General features: G+C 66.0%; 3 protein-coding genes across 7 annotated transcripts; 1 reads left to right on the plus strand and 2 right to left on the minus strand.

Moving 5' to 3' along the window:
- Positions 1 to 1,855: 1,855 nt before the first annotated feature.
- GPR142 (G protein-coupled receptor 142) lies at positions 1,856 to 6,270 on the minus strand. The gene is made up of 2 exons (XM_059732000.1): positions 3,349 to 6,270; positions 1,856 to 3,126 (listed from the first exon to the last, which is right to left on the minus strand). The coding sequence occupies exons 1-2, from the start codon at positions 3,773 to 3,775 to the stop codon at positions 2,243 to 2,245; spliced, it is 1,311 nt and encodes a 436-aa protein (XP_059587983.1). The 5' UTR covers positions 3,776 to 6,270; the 3' UTR covers positions 1,856 to 2,242.
- Positions 6,271 to 6,915: 645 nt separating this feature from the next.
- BTBD17 (BTB domain containing 17) lies at positions 6,916 to 10,216 on the plus strand. Its single transcript, XM_019495338.2, has 3 exons — positions 6,916 to 7,343; positions 8,176 to 8,452; positions 8,553 to 10,216. Exons 1-3 carry the CDS (start codon positions 7,250 to 7,252, stop codon positions 9,631 to 9,633), a joined length of 1,452 nt encoding a protein of 483 aa, XP_019350883.2. The 5' UTR covers positions 6,916 to 7,249; the 3' UTR covers positions 9,634 to 10,216.
- Positions 10,217 to 10,696: 480 nt separating this feature from the next.
- On the minus strand, positions 10,697 to 25,898 carry KIF19 (kinesin family member 19). Of its 5 annotated transcripts, none has more exons than XM_014606516.3 (20): positions 23,411 to 25,898; positions 21,680 to 21,760; positions 19,904 to 20,014; positions 19,355 to 19,442; positions 19,124 to 19,260; positions 18,415 to 18,540; positions 18,079 to 18,273; positions 17,776 to 17,922; positions 17,546 to 17,668; positions 16,636 to 16,786; positions 16,387 to 16,561; positions 15,962 to 16,160; positions 14,960 to 15,200; positions 13,838 to 13,941; positions 13,502 to 13,659; positions 13,192 to 13,297; positions 12,963 to 13,059; positions 11,973 to 12,379; positions 11,603 to 11,762; positions 10,697 to 11,296 (listed from the first exon to the last, which is right to left on the minus strand). In XM_014606516.3, exons 1-20 carry the CDS (start codon positions 23,447 to 23,449, stop codon positions 11,154 to 11,156), a joined length of 2,988 nt encoding a protein of 995 aa, XP_014462002.2. In that variant the 5' UTR covers positions 23,450 to 25,898; the 3' UTR covers positions 10,697 to 11,153. The 5 variants fall into 5 exon arrangements, with proteins under 5 accessions (XP_014462002.2, XP_059587982.1, XP_059587981.1 ...); XM_059731999.1 differs by having other exon boundaries at positions 11,973 to 12,382; XM_059731998.1 differs by lacking the exon at positions 23,411 to 25,898 and having other exon boundaries at positions 21,680 to 23,100.
- Positions 25,899 to 25,954: the final 56 nt, after the last annotated feature.

Genomic DNA, 25,954 nt, shown 5'->3' on the forward strand with positions numbered 1-25,954 from the left:
GTCTGCTGCTGTGGTTGGCAAGCCTGGAGCACACGGCATGGAGGTGAGGCCGGGTCTGGGGAAGCACCTGGTATTACTTGGTGCCCCCAGCTCGGGACCCCAAGGCCTGGCTTTGCATGGGGCTTGTCCTGGCTGGGATGCCAGGCTTTGCCTGGTGCCAGGAAAGCCTAGGAGGAGCTGGTGCCCAGGGCAGTCAGGACTTCGATACCTGACCGTGGGCCTGGCTCTGCTGCTCCAGGTCCAGCCGGGGACCTTGCCCCCGTGGAGCAAAGCGCCGTGGGCTGCCAGCCTGTCTGGTGACCCCAGGGGACTTGGGTGGCTGCTGGCACCAATGCAGCCAGCCCCAGCCAGTGCATGGGAGCAGGGTAGCAGAGCTGGCGCCGCCACCCCAGCTGCCACAGCCAGCCTGGACCCAGGTGTCCCACCCTAGCAAAGGCACCGGTGGCACCAGTGGCAGACTGGGAGACGATGGGGTACAGCGGCTCGTGGTTGCGAGCGGGTGCCAGGGCCGAGACACGCGGTTTTACGGGGCATTAGTGCGGGAGGCCTGGTCTGGACCGGGGGATTATGCTAAGGACCTTACGGAGGAATTAGTAAGTGGGGCAGAGCGCCTGGCGTGGCCGGCTGAGCTGCAGGGAGGGGGCAGGGGCTCAAAAGGCACCTCAGCCACCCCCGCAGCACTGTGCCCCAGAGGGAACAGCCCTGTCACCACGTGGGCTCACCGGGGCTCCCCGAAACAGGCACTGACAGTGACGTCCCCCTCTCCAGGTCATCTCTCCCCCTCCAGAGCAGAGTACAAGGATGGGCGCCTAGCAAGGGCACCTGGGTCCTGTACTTCAGCCTCCCTCAGGGCACGGGGGGAAGCCCCAGGGCTGCTGGAGACCCTGCTGTGCTTTGTTCTCTGCTACAGACAGCCTACGGGGGCCTTGGTCACACCACTTAGCCCCCCCCCCAGCTGTGGCTCTACAGGGATGATATGCTGCAGACTGTGGGGTGCCCTGATACCAGGGGGATGGGAGCCTATAGAGTCACCATAGCCCAGTGGAGAGCTGGCCAGGGTGGGCACCCACGTGTGGACTGAAGGAAGCACCACGGGCTGGGGCTAATGAGCTCTCTCCGTTATATGCCCCAGGCACGGCCCTTCTTCTGTGGGCGGCAGGGCACCCCCCTGGGGAAACTGAGGCAGCAACATAACAGCACGGGGGCTGCTGAGAGTGGGGGTCTTGGCAGCTTGTGAACCGGGGGCAGGCAGCAGCCAAACCCGACCAAACTGCCCCCTACCCCCGTCACAGCACCAGCCCCCACACAGCAACAACCCCCCCTACAAGGCACCCCAAGCCCTTTCCCCCCTTAAGAAGTAGCTGTGAGGGGCTGCCAGCCCTCTGGCCACTGCTAAGTTTACCCCCTGGCCCGCCAGGCAGGGCTGTGGCCGGCGCGGTGCCCCCGCCCGCTTGGGAAAACAGCCTGGGATACAGGGGCCTTTGTCCAGCTGTGGCTTGGGCTGGGAGCCCGCAGCTGCCTCGCTGGGCGCTGAGCGTCTGTGGCCAGCTGGCTGCGGCTGCAGCCCCTCGGGGCTCTGCTCCCTGCCCGCCGAGCCTGCACAGTGCTGGGGAGGCTCAGGTGGGTGGCGAACAGGCCGGCTCCTGCCTGGCTGCAAAGCCAAGCGGGGATGGAGCATGGGAGGAAGCAGGATTTCCATCCGGGAAATGATGCAGCTCCTTCTGGGGTGCAACACGGTCTGCAGGACCGTCCCCTGCAAGGGGGGTGGGGGCCTGGTGGGCAGGGCTCTGCCTGGTTCCCAGCCTGGTGGTGCCGTAGCCGTCCCTCTCCTGCCGCCCCGTGGCAGCCAAGGAGATCAGCAAGCCGGGCGCCTGGCAGGAGAAATCCCAGCCCCGCTGCATCCTCGTGTGGAGAGAGCAGAGCCATGGCCCCCTGCATCGGTGGCATCTGGGACCTGTGCGGCAGCCGCTCCTGGCTTGCATGCAAAGAACAAGGCTGGAGAGCTTGTCTGGCCAGGAACCGGGGTTTATTGGGGGCAAGACAGGCGCTGCCAGCACGTGGCCATGCACCTACGTGCTTATCACAGGTGCCTCTTGAAGGCTTCCAGGCTTGGGGTCCATCCCTACCCCAGCCACGCTCCAGCCGTCCCTGGCTGCTGACCCCCAGCCAGACCCTCTGCTGCCATGCGCAGTCCACGCTGCCCCAGGCAGCCCCAGGCCGTGGCTGTGGTCTGGCTGCGGTCTCACAGGGGTGTGCCACGCAGCAACCCCAGCATCTTGAGAGAGGGGGGTGGTGGGGAGCCCCCCTGCCGGGCCGGCTGCCGGGAAGCATGGCCGGCGGCACAGAGGGGCCGGGAGGAGCGCAGCACCTCGGCCACGGCGTGGCGGAAAGTGCGGCTGACGCAGCAGTAGAGCAGGCCGTTGAGGGCCGTGTTGAGCATGGCCACCATGTTGGCCACATCCAGTGCCAGGTGCACCCGCCAGTCGCGGCGCACAGAGGCCACGTAGAGGTGGCACAGCATGACGGCTGTGCGTGGTGCCCATAGCAAGGCGAAGACGCTGGTGACTGCCAGCAGGAGGGCACTGGCCCGGTCCCGGCCCCGGCGTGGCCCTGGTGCCCGCCGCAGCTGGCACGTGATGGCTGAGTTGGTAGCCAGGAAGATGCCGCAGGGCAGGAAGTAAATGGCCACGCAGTGCAGCCACTTGAGTGCCCGGTCCAGGGCAGTGGGCGGGTCGGCGTCGCGCCACACATCCAACCACCAGTAGAAGGGGACACCGGTGGCCAGCGCCACGGTGAAGACGGCGGCGATGAGGCGGCGGCTGCGGGCAGGGTGGCACAGGACGCGGTGGCGCAGAGGGTGGCACAGGGCCACGTAGCGGTCCACGGCCAGCAGCACGGCCACCCAGACAGAGGCGTGGCTGGCCGCGAACTCCAGCGCAGTGACGGCGTGCACCGCAGCCGCCGGCATCGCCCGGCCCAGGATGCCCGTCTGCAGGATGAAGCCCACGAAGACGATGAGCACCTGGGCCAGGATGTCCGAAGCCGTCAGCGCCAGCAGGTGCCAGTACGATGACTTCTTGGTGCGGGCGGCCAGGCGGGACAGGGCAGCTGCCGTCAGGACGTTGGCTGGGGGCAAAGCAGAGCCAGATGGGAAGGTGCTGCCGCACTTGGGGATACCTCAGCCCCCGAGCTGGTCCTTGCAAGGGGCTGAGGGCTGCCAGCCTCATGCGGGGTGCATTGGGCCAGGCACAGAGCCGGAGCTGGGAGTGGGGTGCTCCGAGCCAGCTCTAGGCAGGCAGCAAGGGCTGTGCCAGTGTGTGGAGACCCCCTAGCCCCCATCCCACCTACCTGGCAGCCCCAGGGCCAGCAGGACACTGTAGTACACGATGGGGATGATGCCCACCACACAAGGAGACCGCTCCTCGCCCGCGGGCGTGGTGCTGTTGGGCCAGGAGCCATCCTGGAGCAGCATGGAGCAGCCGCGGCACTGGGGACGGAGTGGAGTCAGAGCCCAGGACGGGGGCACGGGCTGCTGGCATGGGCCAGAGACAGGGTGGGCGTGTGGGAGCCGCAGCATGTAGGGAGAGGGTGCACACAGGGACAGCTGGACGGACAGGGGAGGGCACAGAGGGTGTATCGGGGATGGAGAGAGGATGCATACAGGGACAGATGGACAGAAAGGGGGAAGTGGACAGAGGCTGCATGTGGGGACAGACAGACGAGGGGATGGATAAAGGGCGTATGAGGGCACAGACAGATGCTGGCAGATGGGCATCGAGAAGTGGAAGGAGGGTGTATGTGGGCTCGGGTAGACAGACAGGTAAGTCCCGGGGTGGATGGAGGGCTGGAAGGACGGCTGGACGGACACCCAGGCAGGCAGGGAGAGGTACGGGGACAGCCGGGCACCCCAGCCCAGTGGATCCCGTAGCCCCTGCCCCAGGTCCCCTGCTTGGGGGGGCTCTTACCGGGGTCCCCTCAGGCTCACCGGTCCGGGTGTCTCCCTGCATCACGGAGCCGGAGCCAGCGCCTCGTGCCTGGTCCCTGGGCAGGTGCGGGCTGTGCAGAGCAACCAGCCCAGCCCAGCCCAGCCCAGCCGGGGGAGGGCCGGCTGAAGGGGGCCGGGCAGGGGAGAGGAGCTCCACCGAAGGCCTGGCCAGCTGCTGAGAGCTGGGGGGAGACAGGGGAGGCCTGGCTGTTGGCGACAGTGCCCCCAACATGCAGCACCAAGACCCCAGGGCAGCCAGGACCTCCCAGCTCCGTGTCCCCGGCCACCCCCTGGCTCCGGTGCAGATGCCTCCTGCGCTTGGCTCGGTTTGGCCCACGCTGGCTTCCCGGGGCAGCGCAAGGGAAGGCAACCAGCAGCCCTGGAGATTTATGGCCACAAGGCATCTACTCTGCCCCAGCTCGGGCATGCAGGAGCCCCACGGTCGTACCACGAGCCTGCTTGGGGTCTCCTCCCTGCCACGGCACTCAGCTCCGGGTCCCAGCACCCGGCCCTGGACTCACACCCCAGCACGGCTCTCGCCAGCCTCTCCCCGCTGCTCCTGAGCCCCGGATTTGCCCCACCAGCCCCGATCCGAGCCAGGCGGGCCCACAGCCAGGAGCCTTTGCAAGGGTGCCGGGGCTGCGCGCTTGTCCCTGTGCTCACCTAGCTCCTGGGAACAGGCCAGGCTGGCACTGGGCTCTGCAGTGCCAGGCACAGCAGGCCCTGGTCAAGAGGGTGGGGGCCTGGTGGGGGTCTGCACCCCTGGCCTAGGGCATGCCGTCTCCTGCCTCCGCTTCTGCCCCTCCGGGCCCCTCCAGCCTTTGCACAGCTGTGGGGTGGCAGCTGGTCTCGCCCCCCTGCGGACACCCCCCCGGCACTCTGCCCTCATGCCGTCCCCGGCAAGCTGTTGTTTTCCAGGCAGGCGGTTAAATCAGCCGTGGGCAGATGCGGGGCCGAGCCATTAGCGGGCTGGGGCGGGCGTCCCCCGGCGATGCAGGAATGCCCGCCCGGGCTGTTTGCTCACCCGAGCGTGCGGGGAGCTCCGGCGCAGATAGTGCGCGGGCAGCGCGCTCGTGCGAGCAGGCAGCCATCTGGAAGGGCTGGGGTCAGCGTGGCCTGAGCTCAGCACATCAGGCGAGCGGGCAGCCACGCAGCCCAGCTGGCGCCGGAGCCATTAACCATGTCGGGGCTGGGCCGTGGGGTAAGCTGGAGCCAGTCCCCAGCTGGACCTGAGAGATAGCAGCACTAGCAGGGCGGGCTGACTTCAGGGATGCCCCCCTTGGCCCAGCATCCCAGGTGGGCAACGTTTGCTGGTGCCCGGGTGCCCCAGATCTGGACCCCAGGGTCTAGACCCCACCGGATCCCAAACACTGGTGCACGGGGTGCTGAAGCCCCCGACGCAGGCGCCAGCCCTGCACCCCCGTCTCCTGGGACAGAGCAGGGCAGGCATCCAGCATCCCCGAGAGCCTTTGGAGGGGCACTGAGAGCCTCAAGCAGCGCCTGCGTGCCCTGGATGTGCCTGCTCGCCCCGCACTGGGGGAAGGGTCCCAGCTCTGCGTGGGAGCTGCAGCCTGGGGGGGAGCAGGGGTCCCCGGCCAGCCCTGCCCACTGACCGCTGCCCGCAGCAGCGGGCTCAGGCTCCCGGCAGACTCTGATAGGCGTTGCTGCCTGCGTCGATGATTTCCTGGGTGACTGGCAGCTGGGATTGCAACTCTGCAGGCTTCAGGCCCTTGGCTGAGATGGAGACCCCGGATACCGTGCTAGTGCCCAGCTCCTCACCACCCTGCCCATGCTGGGCAAAGTGACTCACCCAGGGGCACCCAGGGAGGCTGTGGCAGAGCCCAGACCTCCTCCTTCCTGCTGCCCTGTCCTTCCTTGCTGCAGCCCGGCGGCCTCTTCATGTGACACCGCTCTGGTGCCCTGGGCCCTGCTTGCAACGCCCACACGTGACTCCCAGCCCCAGGGTCTCGGATGCCCTTGGCTGTAAATCCAGCCAGTTTGGGGTGGAGCATGGCAGCCCCCCTCACGCCGGCCCCGAGCCAGCTCTGCACGGGTGGATGGATGCTGGGGGGTCACAAGGACAGGCAGGGGCAGGGCCACGGCCCGGCGGTGCAGCCTCAGCTCCCAGCCTGGGAATGGGGGGAGCTCTTGGCTGGTGCCGGGGGAATCTGGGCCAGCGAGGCCATTGTCCCTGCTCCGCACGGGGGGGCTGCACCAGCCGGGCCAGGATGCCATTAACTCCTGTTACCGATCCCCAGAAACAGCTGGCAGGCTGACAGCGGGGGGAGGCCCCGCGCCCACCCAGCCCTGAGCCAGCGGCTGCCAACTCGAATCCCGTCAGCCCCGACAGCTACTCGATACCGGGCACGGTGCCCACTGAAGGTCACCGTGCCCGCCCCGGCAGCGCCTGGGGTGGGATAGGGGGACAGACACAGCAGCTCCCCTTCACCCCCCTCCCCGGCCGTGGCCGTGCCCGTGCAGGATCCCGGTCTGCCCTGCCGTGGTGGGCACGGGACAGATCCCCAGATCAGCATGCTCCCTCCCTGCACCCTGCACAGATGGGCTGGCGCGGAGAAGGGGGCACCCGGCCGCCTGGTTTGGGGATCACCAGAGGCCACTACCCCGCTGGCTGCAGGGACGTGGAGCAAAGCACCGTGCTCCAGTGCCCCGACAGCATCGGTGACGGGCCCGAATCCACCCACCCGGCCGCCCAGGCTAGTGGGCTGCAAAGCAGAGCTGGACTTGGCTGGCGACGGCAGTGTGCGTGGAGGCCCTGACCCATGGCAGGGGCTGTTTCTGGCCCCGGTGGCAGCCCTTTGGGGCTGCAATACCCTCCAGGGCACCTGGCAGATGGTTTGCAGCACCCCTACATGCTAGTGCAAGCCTGGCAGAGCAAGAAGAGTGGCGTGCGAGCAAGCTGGCAGTGCATGGAGACCCCGTGTAGGGGAATGCATGGGAGAGGCCGACCCCCACGCTGCCCCCAGCCGAGGTCGGAGAAGGACGGAGCCGAGGCCCCTGCAGAAGAGGCGCTGGAGCGGGTGCAGGGGGGTCCGGACGTCCCCGGGCTGATGCGCCGGCGGGTGTGAGAGTGCCACAAAGCCGGGAAGAAATCAATGCACCCTCTGAACCGTTCCCGTGGCAACGGCTGTTGTCAGTTTCCACCAATCAATGGCGCGGAGCCGGGAGCCCGGCTGGGAGGGTCGGGGCCTGGCATAAAGGGGCGCGCCGGCTCCGTCGCTCCCAGTCCCCCGTCGCCGCCCTGCCATGGCCAGGATGCCGGGGGGCTGGCCTGGCGCTCCCTGGTGCTGGCGCTGCTGCGGTGCCGCCATCCTGCTGCTCTTGCTCACTGTGCACGCAGGTAAGGGTGCCCCCGGGCTCCCCCGGGCAGGGTCAGCGGGCTCCTGGCACCAAGTCGTGCCACGGTCTGGTGTGGCATCGTCTGCTGCAGCTCGTCTGGATGCGCCCGGACCCTGCAACTTTCTGCTGAGTTTGGCAGGAGCATCTTGCCGGGCGGGCAATCCCGGCAGCAAACCCAGCTCACACCCAGAGAGGTGCCCTGGCAAGCCAGACTCACCCGGAGTGCCAGGGGCGCCGGGGAGCGCCCTGCCTGCTTTCACGGGGATGCTCCTAGTCCCGGGCCCAACGCAGTCCATGCTCCGCGGCTGCAAGAAGCGGGCGCCGGCTGGAAGTTGTGTGCTGGGAGCTTGCTCTGCCAACCAAGTCCTCTGTCCTCCAGGCTGGAGCAGGCAGAGGGGGGGGTTTGTCCTTCCGATTCTCCCTTTGTCTCGGCTGCAGCGGGAGGGGGCCCTGCAAGAACAGGCTGGGCTTTCAGCCCCCGCAGCGGCCGGAGGAGGCGAGAAGCGAGACTTGGCTCCACCGCGGGTCCCATTCAGGGAGCTGGCGAGGCTGTGCCGTGCCTGGAGCTCTGCGCGCTGGGGCTGGGCAGGAGGCTGAGGTCCCCGGGAAGACACCGAGAGAGGCCTGTACCATCCCTGCCCTGGTGCTCCCAGCTCGCCGTACAGCTGGCACCAAAGCCCAGGGGCGTAGCTCAAGCCAGGCCATGTACCAGCCCCATCTCCACTGACCCTCCCTGCCCACGGGGCCACGATCCCCATACTGAGATGCCCCATACGCCCATTGCCCTGCCCTGTCCTGGCACCCGCCCCACTGGCTCTGCTCTTGCCCCACAGCCCAGCGCGCGGAGCTCGGGGCAGACACCGCGGCAGCCACCATTAACCACGCGCCGGCGCTGCTGCAGCGGCTGCAGGGGCTGCTGCAGCAGGGCAACGGCAGTGACACGGTGCTGCGGGTGCGCCCGGCCGGCAGCGACGAGGTCCAGGTCTTCCACGCACACCAGCTGCTGCTGGCCCTGCAGAGCGACGTGCTCGACGGGCTCCTGCACAACCGCTCCGACCTCACGCTGGACGAGCCCCCCGACAGCGCCGCCCTCTTCGACAAGTTCATCAGGTCCGGGGCTGGCGGGAGGCAGCAGGGGATGCTCAGAGCCCTGAGGGGGGGTAGTGGCGGGTGCTCACAGCCACCTGACACGCCGGCCCGTGGCCTGCAGGTACCTGTACTGCGGGGAGGTGTCGTTGCAGCTGCACCAGGCCATCCCGCTGCACCGGCTGGCCAGCAAGTACGGCGTGGCGAGCCTGCAGCGCGGCGTGGCCGAGTACATGCGGAGCCACCTGGCCAGTGAGTCGAGCCAGGGCCACGTGGTGGGCTGGTACCACTATGCCACGCGCGTGGGCGACGCAGGGCTGCAGGAGAGTTGCCTGCAGTTCCTGGCCTGGAACCTGTCGGCCGTGCTGGGCAGCGCCGAGTGGGCCACGGTGAGCGCCGAGCTGCTGCTGCTGCTGCTGGAGCGCTCCGACCTGGTGCTGCACAACGAGCTGGAGCTGTACGGCGCCGTGGAGGCGTGGCTGGCCCGCCGGCAGCCCGAGGCCCGCGTGGCCGAGCGGGCCCTGCGCGCCATCCGCTACCCCATGATCGCACCCAGCCACCTCTTCCAGCTGCAGACGCAGTCGCCCGCCATGCTGCGGCACCGCGCCGCCGTGCAGGACCTGCTCTTCCAGGCCTTCCAGTTCCACGCCGCCTCCCCGCTGCACTTCGCCAAGTACTTCGACGTCAACTGCAGCATGTTCCTGCCCCGCAACTACCTGGCGCCCGCCTGGGGCTCGCCCTGGGTCATCAACAACCCGGCGCGGGATGACCGCAGCACCAGCTTCCAGACCCAGCTGGGCCCCAGCAGCCACGACGCCGGCAAGCGGGTCACCTGGAACGTGCTCTTCTCCCCGCGCTGGCTGCCCGTCAGCCTGCGGCCCGTGTACGCCGACGCCGTGTCTGGGGCACTGCCCGCCGCCCGGCTGGAGGACGGGCGTCCCCGCCTGGTGATCACGCCGGCCATGTCCAGCTCCGACTTCGCCGGCGTCAGCTTCCAGAAGACGGTGCTGGTGGGCGTGCGGCAGCAGGGCCGCGTCTTCGTCAGGCACGCCTACAGCTTCCACCAGAGCACGGACGAGGTGCCCGACTTCCTGGCCCATGCCGACCTGCAGAAGCGTGCCTCCGAGTACCTCATCGACAACGCGCTGCACCTCCACATCGTGGTCAAGCCCGTCTACCACTCCCTCATCAAGGTCAAGAAGTAGCCGGGCGGACGGGCCCCATGCTCCGGATTTGGGGCAGGGGGTAATTCCCGGGGCTTTTCCCTTCTAGATAGATGTGCATTCGAGATAGTCTCTGGGACAGTGCCTGTGACCCGGCCCCCAGGCTCTCGGGGGGCAGGGAGCGGGGGATATGGGCAGAGGAAGAAGCCCCGCACCCAGCTGCCCCCGATGCCCGAGCCCCTTCTAACCGTGACCCCTGTCCGAGCTGGGCAGCCGCGCGGGTTGGCTTCGCCTTGGCTGACCTCCCGTGACTGCAGTCCCAGCTCCTGGGTCCAGCCATGGCCGGCGGGTGCTAGGAGCACCCATTCCCTGTGCCGGAGGCTGGGATCCAGGTGGGGCATCTGTGCTGCCCGGCAGGTGTGTGCCCGCTGGGTGTGTTAGCACCGGCGACGGCAGCCCGGGGCGCTGCGGGGGTGCCCAACTGCCCCAAGCCCTGGCACGGTGACACTAGCCGCCCCTGCCAGCCAGACTCCCGGTGTTGACCACAGCCACCCACGGTAGCTTGTTACGGCCCTGGGGCCCCGGAGAGCCTCGGCTGCCCTGAGCTCCCGAATAAAAAGCAGGAAACGTGTCCTCCGCGGTGCTGGTGCCTTCTTGGGTGGGGGGTGTTTTGCTCCCTCCCGAAAGCCGGGCATGTTGGCCAGCTGGCCAGAGAGCCACGAGCCCAGAGCCATGTGCCGGTGCCAGGCCCTGCTGGGCTCCCGGCTGCCGTGTCTGTGCTGCTGGCAGGAGCCTGGCTCGGGTAAAGCAGCTGGGGCGCATCTGCGGGCGCGCGCCATGTGTCGCCTGCTGCCGCGCACGCCTGCCACGCGCCCCCGCGGTTTGGGCACAGACCCCAGGCAGCTAGGAGGAGGTAGGTGTGGAGGCAGCCTCCCCAAACCCCCAGCCCCAGGGAGTCAGCAGGGCTAAGTGACATGCCCAGGGCTGCAGAGCGAGGCGGCGGCACAGCAGGGGGACAGACTCCATCTCTTTGCCCCCCACAGCCTTGGCATTGACCCCTACCCGCCCCCCGCAAAGGACAAAACAGCGAGGTGCCATCCCCGGCTCTCGGCCACGGTGTTTAATACAGCCTGACTGAGCAACGCGAACCACGGTGCTGCCTCTGTGCCCTGCACCCTGCACCGGTCTGGGCCTATCGACAAGCCCCCGGGGGCCCCCAATCCTGGGCACCACAGCTCCAGCCGGCTGCAAAAGGGCCAGGATTGGGCCCCTTTCCAGCCAGGAGTTTGGCAACGTGAGTCATGGCCAGAGCAGCTGCTTGGAAATGCAGAAGCCCCCCGGGGCTCCCGTCAACGGGGTGGGAGTCTGCAGACACCCCAAATGCCACGGGTCCTGTGACCCCTTGGCAGGCAGGATTCCCCAGTCCAGGAGGGCCTGATTTCAACCCCTGTCCTCCCCGGGTGCCCCAGGCCTGGCACGGCCCCCACAGCAGGGGGGTGACCCCAAGCTTCCCAGCGCTGCGGGGCAGCGAAACCTGGGCCGTTCCAGCTGGGCTCAGCCCCTCAGTATCTGCGGCTCCGGCTGTCCTTGCTGCCAGCGTTCACCGCGATGTAGCCAGGCCGGGGGCGCTGGCTGGTGGCGGGGCCTTTCTTCAAGCCGCCGGGGTGGGGCAGGGCCAGGGGGAGTGCAGGCGAGTCCTCGGGACCTGGGGGAGCAGACAGCAGGACTACTGAGAAGCGGGAGCTCTGCTCTGCTCCAGCACCCAGCCCTCTCCCCTCCCTGGCACGTGGCAGGGCAGAGGACAGGGCACCTGGACCAGGGAAGGTGCAATGCAGCTAGCGGCTGCAGCAGGGTCCTTGCGGCCTCTGCCACGGCCACACCAGGGAGGGAAAGTCCCTCTGCCCAGCGCCATGCAAATGCATCCAGCCCGCATGGACCCGACTCCTTGCCCCTGGACCCGGACCAGGCACCAGTGCCCAGTGGCGCATGCCTGATGCCCCCCGCCGCTCACCTGGGGGCTGGCTCTGCGGCAGCCGCACCTTGGCCAGGTGCAGCGGGGCTTTGCTGGGCGCCCGGGCGGGCGGTGCCAGCTGACTGCCTCCCAGCAGCCGGTGCTCGGAGCTGCTCTCCAGTGGTCTGCAACGCGGCACATTGCTCTTCAGGCCAGAGAGCTGCGGGAGGGCATGATGCATCACAGCAGGTGGCTCCAGCACCTCCACCCTTGCACCCAGTGCAGTACCAGGGTCCCGGACCAGGCCACAGGCACCCTTGTACCAGCATGCACAAGAGCATCCCTGCCACCCCTGGTTCAACCCCCCCCCCTCCCCCAGCCATGGGCACAACTCTGCCAGGAGCGGGCACTGTGCCTAAGTCACACATACCCCGTGGCCGGTGACCTCGAAAGACCGGGACCGCCGCCTCCTCCGCTTGGCATCCAGCGACTCCTCCCGCCTCTCCAGCTTCTTGCTGCCTTTCTTGTGCGCCCGGAGCCAGGGCCCGGGCGAGCGGTTGGGGAGCGTGCCACCAGCCCGCGAGCCCGCCTCCCCAGTGCTGCTGGACAGGTTGTCCTCGCTGGCGGCGTGTGGCAAGCTGGGGCTCGGTGCTCGGCGGCCCAGGGGGGTGGCGGGGGACAGGGGGTCCTCGCTCTCGCTCAGCGAGTGCAGCGACAGGCTGCTGGGCTCCTTGGCCGGCTCCAGCAGGGGCAGGCGGTCGCACTCCAGGGCCTGGGAGCGGCGCCGGGCAGCCTTTACCGCGATGCTCTTGGTGCCACTCAGGATCTCCTTGAGCTCTGCTGCCGGGGACATGGGGGTAAGGGGGGCAGGCATGGGTTCTCCCCCGCTGGGAGGGGATGCCAGATCTGGACATGAGCCCAGAGACCCTCCTGGACCCACTGGAGATTGCAAACCCCAATGCTCCTGGCATGATCCTAATGCCCTGGGCAGCTGCCTCGTGGTAGGGGCAGGGGCGCCTTGGCAGGGCAGGAGAGCACAGGCACTGCATACCGTGTTCATGAGAGGCAGCCATGCATGCCTGCCAGGGCACCAATGCATGTGAACGAGTGTGCAAAGGTGTACTTGCACATGACAGCACATGCACACATGCGATGATATCACAGCAGCTGCTGAGTGTGGCTGTGACCTGCACGGAGCAGCAGGTGCTAGGGCACGTGTGTATGCTGGGGCGTGTGCATGCTCACGTGTTCACAGGCGACGCTGCAGCAACTGTGTGCATCCACACGTGTGTGGCCGACCGGCATGGCAGCATCCCTTGCAGGTGCATGGGGCCTTGATTGCACCCAGCCCCCCTGGGACCCTAGTTTGGCTCTCACCCCGTTCCCCTGGGTGCCCAGGCCCTGCCGGGGCGGGCAGTACCTCTGTGCGCAAGGGCGAAGTCGGTGCAGAGCTCGCCGCTATCCGGGGAGGAGGTGCGTTGGCTGCCCAGGCTCACCAGGCTGTCCCGGGGCGGGCACTGAGGGCAGAGACACAGGGGTGTGTGTGCCCAGTGGCATAGTGGAGGCAGCCCGCACGGACTGTGGGTGCTCCCAGCCAGGTCCAGGAGTCCTGGCCCTGGGTGCCACCCAGCTCCTGCGGCCGTGCTCACCTCCTGGGTCACCAGGCCGTTGATGTGGATGGGGGGTGGCGTCTGCACGGCCGAGCTCTTGAGCAGCTGTGCCCGCGGGCTGGCCTTGAACATCTGGGCTGGGTTGCTGGCAAGGGGAGAGAGTTGTGGATGCCCAGCTCACACGTGCACGCATGCAGACATGGGCGCGCACACGTGTGCAGAGCTCAAAGGTGCTAACAGCCCCTGGCAGTGCCTTGGACTCACTGCTGTGGCTCTCTGGCTCCAGTGATATGGATAGGCCAAGCCCCGTGGCCAGGTCCCCCCCTGCACCTCATCACGAAGCCCCTACCTCTCTGCCTCGCCAACCAACGGGGGCAGGGTGCTCCTGCGGGAATCCCGCGGCGGCGGTGCCGGGGGCTCCGAGCCCAGCGTCCTCACACTCTCCTGGTCCGAGTCCAGCGCGCCGTCGCCCACCGGGAGCTGGGGGAGCTTGGGCAGAGGCATGTCCTGCTGGGGGTAAGCCCAGCCCAGGTGCTTTGGGAGCTGAACAGCCCCCCGCCACGCGAGGCTGTCCCAGCCCAGGGACGTGCTGCAGCCGGAGCCCCCCTGTGCCCACATGGAGCCCCTGCCCCTCCCGGGCGGTCCGGGGCACGTGAGTGGAAAGCCCCCCCGCTGCCACAGGTACCTTGAGGGTCTTGCTGGCCACGCGGTCCAGGCCGCTCTCCTCCAGCTCCCGCAGGTAGATCTCGTACAGCTCTTCCAAGTGCCGTGGCACCGACAGGTGGTACTCTGCCGGGACAGCGTGGGGGGTCACAGGCCCACGGAGCTGCCCCGGGAGCCCTGCCGGTGCACAGCCCTTGGGGCAGTGCCCGGGGCAGGGGGTTGTGCCAGGCTGGGCTCGCCCCGGCTCCTGCTGCTCGCCTTCCCCCCGCCCCCCCCCCCCCCCAAATAGCACCATCTAGGTGGGTTTGTGCCCTGCCCAGTGCCATGATGTGATGTCACTGCATTGTGGTGTGATGTCATGGCACCATGACATGCTGATGTAAGCCGTAATACGGTGGCACAGCCTGGCACCACAGGACCGAGTGGGGATGGGGCCTCCCCATGTCATCACAGCACACTACGACACGGGCTGTGAGATCACGGCCCGATGTCGCATTGGGACCTAGCCTCATTATGGGCACCCTGGGAGGATCACGTCATGACATGGACCCTGTGCCATGACAGCCGTGTGCGGCGACAAAGGTTCACCTGGTTGTGACATAGTAGGACAGACACAGATGCCAGGAGACTGCCACATTTTAATCGCGTGTTCCAAATAGAGACAAGCCCACAGCACACCAAGTGTCACATGGACAATGCATGTCACGACATGGCCGGCCCAGACCAATCCTGCTGGAACATGCCGACACCATACTGAGACATGCCAAGGATAGGCTTGTCCCAAATGGATCCTGCTGGAACACACCATGGCACGCCAAGTGTCACAGCCATCTCATATCACGACACGACTGTCCCAAATAGATCCCACTGAGACGCACCCATGCCATGAGACATCATGTGTCACACAGACAACCCATGTCATGACACGATGGTCACGAACAGATCCCACCTCAACATGCCAACAGTGTCATGTGGCCAACTCATGTCATCACGTGAGGATTAAAACAGATCCCACCTTGACATACTAATGGCATCATGTAGCCAACTCATGTCGCAACGTGACAGCTACGACAGGGCCTGGCCATGCCCCACCATGCGGCAGCCCCTCTGCACCGGTGCCGGAGGTGCCGGGTTGGGTGCTTACCACGGATGAGCTGGCGCTGCTGGCGGATGATCTGGTGGCAGAGGCGGCGATGCTGCTCGAAGCGTTGCGCCGCGTCGTCCCGGTGCAATTGCAGGGCTGCACTCTCTGCCTCCAGCTGGCGCACGCGGCACAGCAGCCCCAGTGCCTCGCGCTGCTCTTCTGCGCCCACGGGCCGTGGCAGCGCCTCCTCCAGCTGCCGGCCTCGCTGCTGCAGCTCCCGTAGCCGCCACTCCAGCTCCCCCTGCGCACGGCACCGGCACACCTTAAGCCACGGACTGCTGGGGGGGCCTCGTGGCCTGGCCTGCTGCCTCTGGCATGCCATGCCCATGCCCCTGTCCTGGCCACGGCCCCTGCCCGTGCCCCCTGTCCACACCCACAGCCCAGCCCCTGCCTCCCCCTTGCTCGCCCTCCTCCCAATCCTGCCAGGGCCCCCTACCCTGCCCCAGCAACCATCCCTGGGTCATTTCTGACTCAGGTCTGATGCCCCTGCTGAATGAGGACTGACTGCATGTGTGTGTGTGTGTGTGTGTGTGTGTGTGTGTGTGTGTGTGTGTGTGTGCACGCGCGTAAATGTGCGTGTGTAGTGGATGTGCATGCACATGTGCAATGGCTGTATGCACATGTGCAAGTGTGTGTGCAGATGCAGAGACTGTGTGCGCACATGCGTGTGCATGCATACTTGCATGCAGTGGGTGTGTGTGCTCACATGCAGTGGCTGTAGATGTGAGTGCATGTGTGCAAGTGCAGTGGCTGTGTGCATGTGCATGTGTGTGCGCAGTGGCTCTGTGTGCACACGCACATATCTGCACATGCAGCAGCTCTGTGCGTGCACACGCACACTTGAAGTGGCTATGTACGTGTGTGTGTGCATGTGCAGTGGCTGCGTGTGCATATGCGTGTGTGTACATGTGCGCGCGACTTCTGCTCCCGTGGCTGGAGACACAGGCCTCAAGCAGCTGCCCCGTAACACCGGGCAGCCCCTCTCCCCCCGGCCTCGGGCACCTTCTGCTTGTGCAGCTTCTTCTGCTCGCCCAGCAGGGCAGCGATGGCCTCACGGGCCACGGCCACCTCAGGAGGCTCAGGCGCGTCCGACTGGTCGTCCCCCGTGTCCGAGTCCTTCTCGCTCTCGTCCTTGCCCCGCGTCTCCTTCCGCCGCTCTCCCCGCCGCTTCTGGGCACGCCGCGTCTTCTCCTGCTCCCAGCTGCAGCCACGCACCCCAAGGATGGAGGGCATTAGCTTGGGGCTATACCCCCCTGCAGCATCTACCCCGCCAGCAGAAGGCGCTGCATAGGGAGGGCAGCACGCCACCCCCATGCCACAGGGCATGCAGAAGCCAAGCCAAATCCCAGCTGCCCAGGCAGAGCTGGGTACAAACCGATGCCCTGGGGCTGGGGTATATGGAGCAGCGCATCTCCGTCTCCACTTACTCAGCCACGGTGAGCAGGTGGCGGGAGCTCTCCAGCTGCACCTCCGTGCAGGCGTTGTCCAGTGTCAGGAGGTGGCGTCGCACGTCCATCTGCTCCTGGAAGGTGCCCACCAGCTGTGCCTGCAGCTGCTCCGTCTCCCTCCGTGTGCACTGGGAGCTGTGCAGCTGCACCTCGGCTGCGGGGCGGCAGAGAGGGGCGTCAGGGCCGGGGCATACCCCAGACCCCCAGGACCACCGCCAGGCCCCGTACCTTGGATGTGGCGGATGTTGCCGTGGTCGGGCGGGCGGGAGCCCTGCTGGTCAATCTTGCCCTTGAGGCGCTGGATCTCGCGGCGCAGGTCGGAGATGATGCTGGTGTACTGCGCGATGTGGTACGAGACGTTCAGCAGGTTCCTCTTCACCTGGGGGGGCAGAAGGGCCGGGGTCGTGGCGTGGTCGCACCCCCCTTCCAGGCCTGCTCCCCACAAACTTTAAACCCTGGGGGGTGGGCAGGCAGTGGCCTTTCTAATTCAGTTGACTTCATGGCTTATCATCGTCTCCCGATTCCTGCTAATCTCTCCACTGCAAAGGTGTTAACGACCCTCTGTCCTTCTCATTGATCAGAAACTCTCCTTTCTTCTGCAGCTGCGCTGTGTTACCCATTCCTGGCCTTGCCTCTCTGCTATTTCACAGCCCCGTGGGCTGCTTTAACTCTAGCGGCAAACCTTAACTCAGGCACGGTCATATTAGAAACGACCGACAGTAAAGTACCGGGAGCTGCCGAGACACTCGGGCTGAATAAGAGATGTACGTTTAACGATAACGACTGTAGGACGAATGACACAGCACCCTTGGACTATGTTTGCCTAGTTGGTTGTGGGTTTTCTTTTAAACTTTATGTATAACTTAGTAAATGAGTGCATGTTCCCAGAGTTAAACTGGATAATCTCATGCCGGCCCCCACCCACGTGAGTAAAGTTAGCTGAACTGGAGAAAGAGGTGTGTTGTGTTGCATGGGAGGAGGCACCGTGCCGTTTGCATCCCCTTCTCACAATCCTAGATCCACCCATGCAGACAGGTATGCCCGCAGGTATTCCCTGTGCCCCTTCTCCTTGGGGTGTGGGTCGGAGGGGCGCTCCGGGCAGGGCCGTGGCTGGCGGGGTGCACCGGCGGGGCTGTACCGTGGTGCGGATGTTCTTGGCGCGGTCGGCGTAGGTGAGGGTGCTGCGCGACTCCTCGAAGGCAGTGCTGGCCGGGCTGATGTGCGCGATCATCACCGTGCGGCTGTTGCCCCCCAGCGAGTCCTGGCGGGGGAGAGGACGGGGGAGTCCACAGGCCACCTCCCCACCCCGGGCACCGTGGGTCAGAGGCACCTGCCCGCTTCCCAGCTCACGGGGCCCCCGTGCCGTACCTTGAGCAGGCGGGTGAGCTTGCTGTCGCGGTAGTTGACGTACTTGGCACCCGCCCTGTCGCTCAGGGCGTTGATGCAGTTGCCCAGTGCCAGCAGCGAGCGGTTGATGTGGGCGCCCTCCTTCATCCGCTGCCCCCGGTTCTGCGTCTGGGGGGGGTGGCAGGGACCACGTGAGGCACCCTCCTGCCCCGTGCCCCTGCCACTGCCCCAGGATCGACCTTGGCACCTCCCTTTGCAGTGCCACGGGGCAGCTAGGCCTGGCCCCCCATGCAGCGCTGAGACCCCGGGGCGCGGGTCCCGTACCTGGGAGGCCCGCTCGGAGCCGGCCAGGTCGATCATGAAGAGGCGGCCGAGGCGGATCTCTTGCAGCACGTTGCGGACGCGGCTCTTCTGGCGGACGGTGACCTGCAGCACGGCGTGGGAGCGCGACGAGGTGCGGTTGGCGGCCGTGGGCTCCTGCATCCGCTGCTTGTTGCCCTTTGTCAGCAGCTGCATGACCTGCGGGTGGCCAAGGGGGCACGTCAGCTTTGCACGCCTGTCCCCCCCGTGCCCACCTGCTCAGCTGGCTGTCATGGACCCGGCAGGATGCTGATGGAGACCACAGGAGGTGACACCAGGACCTGCTAGGGCCGTGCCCACCTCCTTGGCATTGATGGTGGAGACCTCGGTGATGCCGGCCACCTGGATGACGCCCTTGGAGTCCTCCCGCAGGTCCAGGTAGCCCAGCGCCGGGTTCAGCAGGTCCCGGATCATCTCGTTGTAGATCTGGTGGGGCAGGAAGGGGCGAGGAGTCAGAGGGGTGCAGAGAGCCGCCCTCCGCGCTGGCAGCTACCCGGGGCCAGCTGGCATGGGGAGCACAGCCGTGGTACCCTTAAACCACCCACCGCCCTGCCTCTCCCAGGCGCTGGTAGCCCCAATGCTCGGGGATACCCACGGGCACGACCATGTGGGTTCTCCCGCCCATCCCGGTGGTTGCCCGGCTCCGCCACCTCCTCCCGGTGCTGCCTGCCTGTGTCAATACTGCAACGCAGAGTCCCCGCGTTGCCAGGCGACTCTGCAGCCGACCGAACCCAGGCGTCCGGGAGCCAAGTCCAAGCTCTTTGCACGGCCAGCCGGCATGTGCGTGCCCAGCGTGTGCCCCCATGTGCTCCAGGCTGGAGGGATTTGCTTTGCTGGTGCCCCTCACTCCTGACCCGCAGCCCCCAGATGGACCCAGGGGTTCACGTAGGACCTACTCTATTCTGTGCTTGGCTGCTGCCTCCATCCAGGAGCTACGTCCATCCCGCGCCTTGCCTGGGCTGCGGGGTTAGGCACTCCTCTCCCCCTTTCCTGCCACCCCGGGCCCTACCTCGAGGTAGGACATGGAGACCTCGTACTCCATGTCATCGCTGGTCTCCTCGATGGCGCGAAACAGGTCGTTGAGGGTGCGCACGTAGATGCCCGGCTCCTGGTCCGTGCCCAGCATCGTGTACGTCTTCCCGCAGCCTGGCGGGCAGGGCAGGGCAGGGAGTCAGGCCCCCGCGCGGCACCGGGGTGGGCGCAGGGTGGAGACCCCCGTCCGTGGCTGCTCAGCTCTTACCGGTGGGGCCGTAGGCAAAGACGGTGGCGTTGTAGCCGGAGATGACGCCCTCAATGAGGCCCTTGGTGGTGGCGCGATACACAACCTCCTGAGGGTGGGAGATTGGGGTGGGGGCAGCGTATTGCTCTCTGCCCCCGGCTCGTCCCCCTCCTCCCAGGCCTGGGAGCCCGGGCTGGGACCCGCTGGACACAGGGGTGCTGCGGGGAATCTCCCCTGGTGGGGAGCAGTACGGGGCTGCTGACACGCGGCTGGGCAGTCCTTCCCGGAGCACCCGGGGCAGACGCAGCTCCCCAGAGCTGGTTGCACTTGCTGAAAAGGGAGGTCTCTGCCTCCTGGGGCTTTGGGGGACAAGACAGGCTGGTGGGGGGAGAGGAGAAGCCGCCGGGGCGGGGGGGGCAGCTGCTTTGGTTTCACTTAGCGTGAAACGGAGCTGCTGACATCGGAGCCGGGCCTGGCCCAGCCTCCCCCCTCTCCCGGGGCACCAGCTGTTGCGTGCAGATGGCAGATGGCGCGTCCGGGCCCAGGGGATGCCCCCTGCTCCGCGCTCACCTGGGTGGCGGTGAAGTCGAAAGCCACGTCAAAGACGTAGGACTTCTCGCGGGAGCGGTTGGCGCGCAGGATGTCGTCGGGGTCTTCCATGGGGTCCATCAGCACCACCACCTGCGGGTGGGCGGGCACGTGGGTCGGGGCATCTCCTGCCACCCTGGGGGGACCAGCCAGGCCTGCATGGGCAGCACAGCCTGCCTGGCCCACTCCAGCCCTTTGGCCGTCTCGCCTGGGGATCGAACCCTCCTCTCCATGACGAGCCCCCAGGTGAGAGGGCAGAGCTGGGCCCTCGACCTCTTGCCCCCCACAAAGAAACCTCCCAGTTGCAGCCGGGCTGGTGCCGCCTCGGGCGCTGTGGGCTGGGGATCGGGTTCCCGGCGAGCGAGCGGAGAGGAGCCCGGCTTGGGTTTCAGAGCCAGGAGGGAACAAAGCCGGCGCCGGTGCCCTGGATGCAGCCCAGCGCCACGTCAGGGGTGCAGCTAGGGGGGCAGACCTGGGGTCTACCCCCTCTCCGGACATCCCGGCGGCCCGTGCCCCACCACAGGGTGGAGAGCCTGGGGCCGGCGTGGGAGCTGAGACCTCCGCCAACACCTTGCAATGCACCCACTGCTCCTCCACCCCAAGACGCGCCCCAGCCGTCCTGCTGCAGGGAGTCCCGGAGGTTAACGCGTGCTGGCACCCAGCCTGGCAGCCCCAGGGTGAAGGAGTGGGTGCACAAAGGGCTCCCTGTCCCCACCCCGGGAGGGTCGCCAAGGCAGCGGCGAGATGGCTGCTAGAGATACAGGCCTTGCGTGCCTGACTCAGTTTCCCCTTGGTGGGGACGGGGTGCCTACTGGAGGGGGGCTGGACCTGTGGACCGGGGGGCAGATGCTGTGGGTGAGCTAAGCAGGGTCCTCCGTGCTGACGGGGAGGTGCGGGGCTGAGGACACGTGGCCGTGCCGGCTGCCAGCCCGAGTGAACCGGCCGTGCCCAGATGCCTCGGCTGCCCAGGTGCGCGGGGGTGTGTGTGTGGGGGGGTGTCTCTCATTGTGCTCCTGAATCAGGACATTGTTCCCAGGATTAACAAGGCCTTTGTGCTCCGTGCCAAGGGAGCCGGACCATCCTTCCCCTGCCCGCTGCAAAAGCTGCCCGGATGCCCATGAGCTGGGGGTGCCTGGGCTGGGCATGCCCTCCCCTCCTCTCTCTCCTCGCTGGTGCCTATCACTGTGGCGTCAGGGCTTGGGCACCCCATTGTTGCTCCCCCATGGTGTTGGCAGAGCCTGGAGGAGCTAAGGGAGGTGACCGAGGCCCCCTGGGCTGTCTGTGGCAGAGCCAGCCCCTGCTCGTGGGAGCTGGGCACCCTGAGCGGTGCGGGGAAGTCGAGGCAGGACGGGCAGAACCTCGTTGCGGTGGAGGGGAGGCAGGGTCGACCCCCTGGCTCCGGAGGGGAAGGTCGGTTTTGCAGCTGAGCCAGCACTGACGTCCGCTGACCGCCCCCCGGCCTGCGCGCGGCCCTTGCCATGGCAACGAGGTGCTCCAAGAAACCATGCCAGTGCGCCGTGGCGATAGCATTGTCCTGCCGGCCGCAGCACTGGGGGCACGGCCCCCCCGCAGCTGGGCAGGACGGGCACAGCTGGATGCACCGATCCTGCCTGGGCTGCAGCCGGTGCCCCTCCACCCCGGAGACCCTAGCCTCCCACCCCAGGGTAGAGGCGACACCCCCTGCCCAGGATCCTGGCTCCAGGATCGGGGCCCCTGCTTTGGGCCTGACCCAGCCTGGGTCTTGGAGGGGGGCCCTACCTGCTCGTCCACCCGGTGCGCAATGAGCGCGGCGCCCTCCTCCAGCTCGGCCACGCTGATCGGCCGGATCCGTAGGGCTACCTGGAAGACAGCGGGGACCAGCGGGGAGCCTCGGGGGGCACCGGAGCCGCATACCGCGGTGGGCATTGCGTGCACATCGGGCCACCCCATGCCCCACCTACGGCTGGCACGCCAGGGCCCCTGGCGCACCAGGCATAGCCCTGGCACGCTTGCCTCGTGGCTCTCCCCAGGACACGGCTAGCTCGTGACCCCTGCGCCCGTGCACCGCAGAGGCAGGCTTCAGCCAGCAAAGTGCCAGCCTGAGACATCAGACGTGAGCGTGACCCGCAGGCCCTGGAGACACCTCGCAAATAGAAACCTTCCTGGCACCTGCGGGCACCCCGGGGAGCAAGCTGGGCCCCGCTGGGCGGCAGGAGGCCAGCCGCAGCACTCCCCCAGCGTGCGGACGTGCCCTCCGTGATGCATGGGTGTGCGGCGGGACCTGGGCCGTGCAGAGCCCAGTTTCCCTGCTGCCACGAGCAGACGAGTCCGTCGACAGCCCGGGGGTGACCGGGTCGGGGCCGGGGGGGTCTGCTGCAGCTTGGGGGTGAAACGGGCAGGAAGCGAGAGAGGGACTTTGTGCTTCGTACACACGCGTGTAGGCCAGGGTGCGCTGTTACACCCATGCACACGCAGGTCGTACAAACCATGCAAGCCACACACACACTATATAGTACACAGTTGCACACAGACACACGAGTTACACGTGCACTATGCAGTACACAGTTACACACACACTTTAGTTACATACGCACTATACTATACAGTTATACACACATACACTGCAGTGCAGTTACTCACACACTAGTACAGTTCAACACACACACACTAGTTATACATGCACTATGCAGTACGTGGTTACACACACACTATAGTTATATACACGCTGTACACTACACAGTTACAAACACTGCAGTACAGTTACACGCTATAGTTACATACACACTATACAATATAGTCACACACATACTACAGTAGTTACACATGCATTATACAGTACACAATTACACACATGCTATACACTTGTTACACACACTGTACAGTAGTTACGCACACACACTATAGTTACACATGCACTACAGTAGAGTTACACACACGCTGTACAGCAGTTACACACACTGCACAGTTACACGAATGCTGTAGTTACACACACTACACTGAACAGTTACACACACTACACTGTGCATACAGTTCCCCTTGCCCACCATGTACAGTTACACACGTGCACTACGCTGTATGTACAGATACACACGCTATACCGTGCATAAAGTGCACACACATTTACACCTGCACACTTCTCAGTGCACGCATGGCTCCGTTTGCCGTACAACTACACAGGCGCAGACCCCCTCTGCCCCGCTCACCTGCTCCCCCCACCCCCATTTCGACAGACAAAGCCGCTATCAGCAGAGCCCCCAGACCCTGGGGACGAGGGCACGGGTCATTAGGCACTAGGGAAGCCGGCAGGGGCTGCCCCTGATGGAGACCCCCGGTGCCAGGGACTTGCCCAGTGCAGACGGGGCTGGGGCAGCTCCCACCTGGTGCTTAGCAAGCAGGAAGCAAAGTCCCCACCGGGAAGGGGGCTGCTCTGCTCTCCGGTCCCTGCATGTGCCAGCCTGCCCTGGCAGCGCCCGCCTGCGCCCCCGACGGCCCTGCCGAGGCTGGACTCACGGTGAGCTGCTGGTCCTTGGAGTCCCCCGTGTCCTTCATAGTCCGGCCGGCGCTGCGCAGTCTAGTGGGGATGGGCGGCCGATGCCACCTGCATGGCTCTGCCAGGCTGCGCCCGTCCTGGCATCAGCTGTTTCCCAAGCACCCTGGATGCACTTGAACCCTGCCCAAAGCAGGTGCTTGGCCCGCCAGCTGCCCCCCATCCATGGGCATGGGGCCGTGCCTGCTTCCTGCGCCCCACGGGGCTAGCAGAGCCAGCGGGAAGCGGGGAGAGGCATTGCCCCCCTGGCACTGCCCTCCCCGGGCCCGAGGCTGGCAGGGAAATGAGCCTGTCTCTGCCTCGCTGCCGCCTGTCCCAGCTGCCAGTCCCCTGGAGATCCTCAAACTGTACACAACAACCGGCGAGCAGCCGGCTCCTGGTGACACAGCCGCTCTGTGGGTGTGTGCATGTGTGTGCCAGGGCTCAGCCGCCCTCTCCCGGCCTCCGGCGCATTGTTCTCTGCTGGGCAGGCGGGTGCGGGAAGGCCGGGGAGAGGGGGCTGATGGGGAGGGGGAGCTGCTCTGTAGCAGGTGGAGCGGGAGAGCATGTGCGTACGCATGTGCAGCAGGTGTGTCTGCGTGTGTGTGCATGTGTGCTCATACAGGAGGAGCATCTGCATGGGCAGCAGATAGGGCGGCATGTGTGTGTCTTGTGTAGCAGGTGTGTGTGTATGTGCGTGCATCAGGAACATGTGTGTGAATGTGTGCAACAGGGGTGTTGGCATGTGCCTGCACAGGAGGCATGTGCGTATGTGCATATATGTGTAGCATGCCTGTGTGTGTGCCTACATGTGTCTGTATTCAACAGGTGTGTCAGCATGTGCCTGCATGTGCAGCAGCCACATGTGTGTACAACAGGATTGTGCATATGTGCCTACATGTTCAACAGGCATGTGGATATGTACCTACATATGTACATATGCAGCAGGCGTGTGGGTATGTGCCTACGTGTGCATGTGCAGCAGGTCTGCCTGTGCATGCAACAGATATGTGGGTATGTGCCTGCATTGTGCATGTGCAGCAGGCGTGTAGGTATGTGCCTAAGTGTACATGTGAAGCACATACATCTGTGTGTGTAGCAAGTGTGTATGTGCTTATGTGAAGCGGGTGTATGTGTATGTGCCTGCATGTGCATGCAGGGGTGCGTGTGAATGCAGGTGTGTGCCTATCTGCCTATGTGTGCAGCAGGCACGTGGGTACATGCCTATGTGTATGCATGTGCAACAGGTGTGTGTATGTGCCTGCGCGTGCAGGTGTGTATGTGCCTATGTGTGCCTGTGCAGCAGGTGCGTGTGTGCAGCTGGACCGGGCTGCCCCCTTCCTGCCCCTGCCGAGACCCTGCGCCCTAGCATGTGCTGTCCTGCCCCTGGGCTGTTCCATGTGCTCCTGCCCCCTTGGTACCCAGGGATTCCCCTGGCAGGGAGGTCCCTACGCAGGTCCTTGTGCTCCCCAACTGCTACTCACCCTCGCGCTGCAAGACAGGGGGGATGCAGCCCCGCTCCGCCTGCTCATTGCCTGCCAGGCTCTTCGTGCACGGTGCTTCCCGCACGGTGCTTCCCACAGAAGCCCCCCATGCCGGGGTGGGTGCAGAATCCAGCCATGCATCACAGCATCAACCCCTTGCTCACCAGGGGAGACTCGGTGACCCTGGTGCCGGCTGCAGGGAGGCAGCAACTGGGACCCCAGCTTCAGCCTGGGCGAGGGGGCTGCTAGGGTGCCCATGTTGCTCTGACCAGCACCAGGCACCTGGTGCTCAGCTCTGCCATGGGTCATCTGGCAAACTACCCTGTGTGCTCAGTGCTGGGCATGTGCAGGGGGCACCATGGGGTGGACCCTGGGGCTGACAGCCTCTATTGCATGGGCACCCAGAGCAGCATCCCAGCAGCCTTGGGAGCTCTCTGGAGCAAAGGAGAGGGGCTCTTGGCTCGTTTTCCTGCAAACACTGAACAGGATGAGAGGGGGGAGGAATGCGGGGCGGGGGGGAAGCCGCCCAGGAGATGCCTGGCGGGGTTTAGTCCCAACAGGAGGGCTCCAGATGGTTTAGCACTGCCCACCTGTTGCGCCCAGCCCTTCCTGCAGCACAGCTGTGTGGGGCTGCCGCTAGGCTATCAGTGCCATTAATAATTTACCTGCCGTGAGCAGCTGGGCGCACTGCCAGCGATAAGGACCCCGGATGCATTTACACAGCTGAGAACTGGCACCCTGGGCATGCACGGCCCCACTCCCATGGGCATGGGCAGCCAGATGAGAAGGGGCTGCAGCCATCCTAAAAGCAATCTGGGGGGTGGGAGCTGGAGTCCCCTCTGTGGGCACAGGCAGAGCATTCAGTGCCCCCCTTGGAGCTCCCCAGCGCATGCCTGGGTTCGACAGGAGCTGCAGGAGGTGGCCAGGGCACAGGCAGGCAGGGCAGAGCGGGGCTCTGGGTCTCAGCCAGCACCAAGTCCCTGGCCTCCGCTTTCAGCCAGATGCATGGATCCCGGGAGCCGGTGGAAACCCGAGCGCCCATGG

Source organism: Alligator mississippiensis, chromosome 8, assembly GCF_030867095.1.
Source record: "Alligator mississippiensis isolate rAllMis1 chromosome 8, rAllMis1, whole genome shotgun sequence".
Taxonomy (NCBI): domain Eukaryota; kingdom Metazoa; phylum Chordata; order Crocodylia; family Alligatoridae; genus Alligator; species Alligator mississippiensis.

What these genes read in the sequence shown, in the direction of transcription:
- BTBD17 (XM_019495338.2), top strand. Translation starts at nt 7,250, where the DNA reads ATGGCCAGGATGCCGGGGGGCTGGCCTGGCGCTCCCTGGTGCTGGCGC. An exon ending in CTTGCTCACTGTGCACGCAG is followed by an intron (nt 7,344 to 8,175) that starts GTAAGGGTGCCC and finishes CTTGCCCCACAG; the next exon opens with CCCAGCGCGCGGAGCTCGGG. An exon ending in CTCTTCGACAAGTTCATCAG is followed by an intron (nt 8,453 to 8,552) that starts GTCCGGGGCTGG and finishes CGTGGCCTGCAG; the next exon opens with GTACCTGTACTGCGGGGAGG.
- GPR142 (XM_059732000.1), bottom strand. Translation starts at nt 3,775, where the DNA reads ATGCCCATCTGCCAGCATCTGTCTGTGCCCTCATACGCCCTTTATCCA. An exon ending in GCTGGCCCTGGGGCTGCCAG is followed by an intron (nt 3,127 to 3,348) that starts GTAGGTGGGATG and finishes CTTTGCCCCCAG; the next exon opens with CCAACGTCCTGACGGCAGCT.
- KIF19 (XM_019485606.2), bottom strand. Translation starts at nt 21,850, where the DNA reads ATGGGGTGGCCCGATGTGCACGCAATGCCCACCGCGGTATGCGGCTCC. An exon ending in AGCTCACCCGCCTGCTCAAG is followed by an intron (nt 17,669 to 17,775) that starts GTACGGCACGGG and finishes CTCCCCCGCCAG; the next exon opens with GACTCGCTGGGGGGCAACAG. An exon ending in CACCTGCTCACCGTGGCTGA is followed by an intron (nt 16,161 to 16,386) that starts GTAAGTGGAGAC and finishes GCGTGGCTGCAG; the next exon opens with CTGGGAGCAGGAGAAGACGC.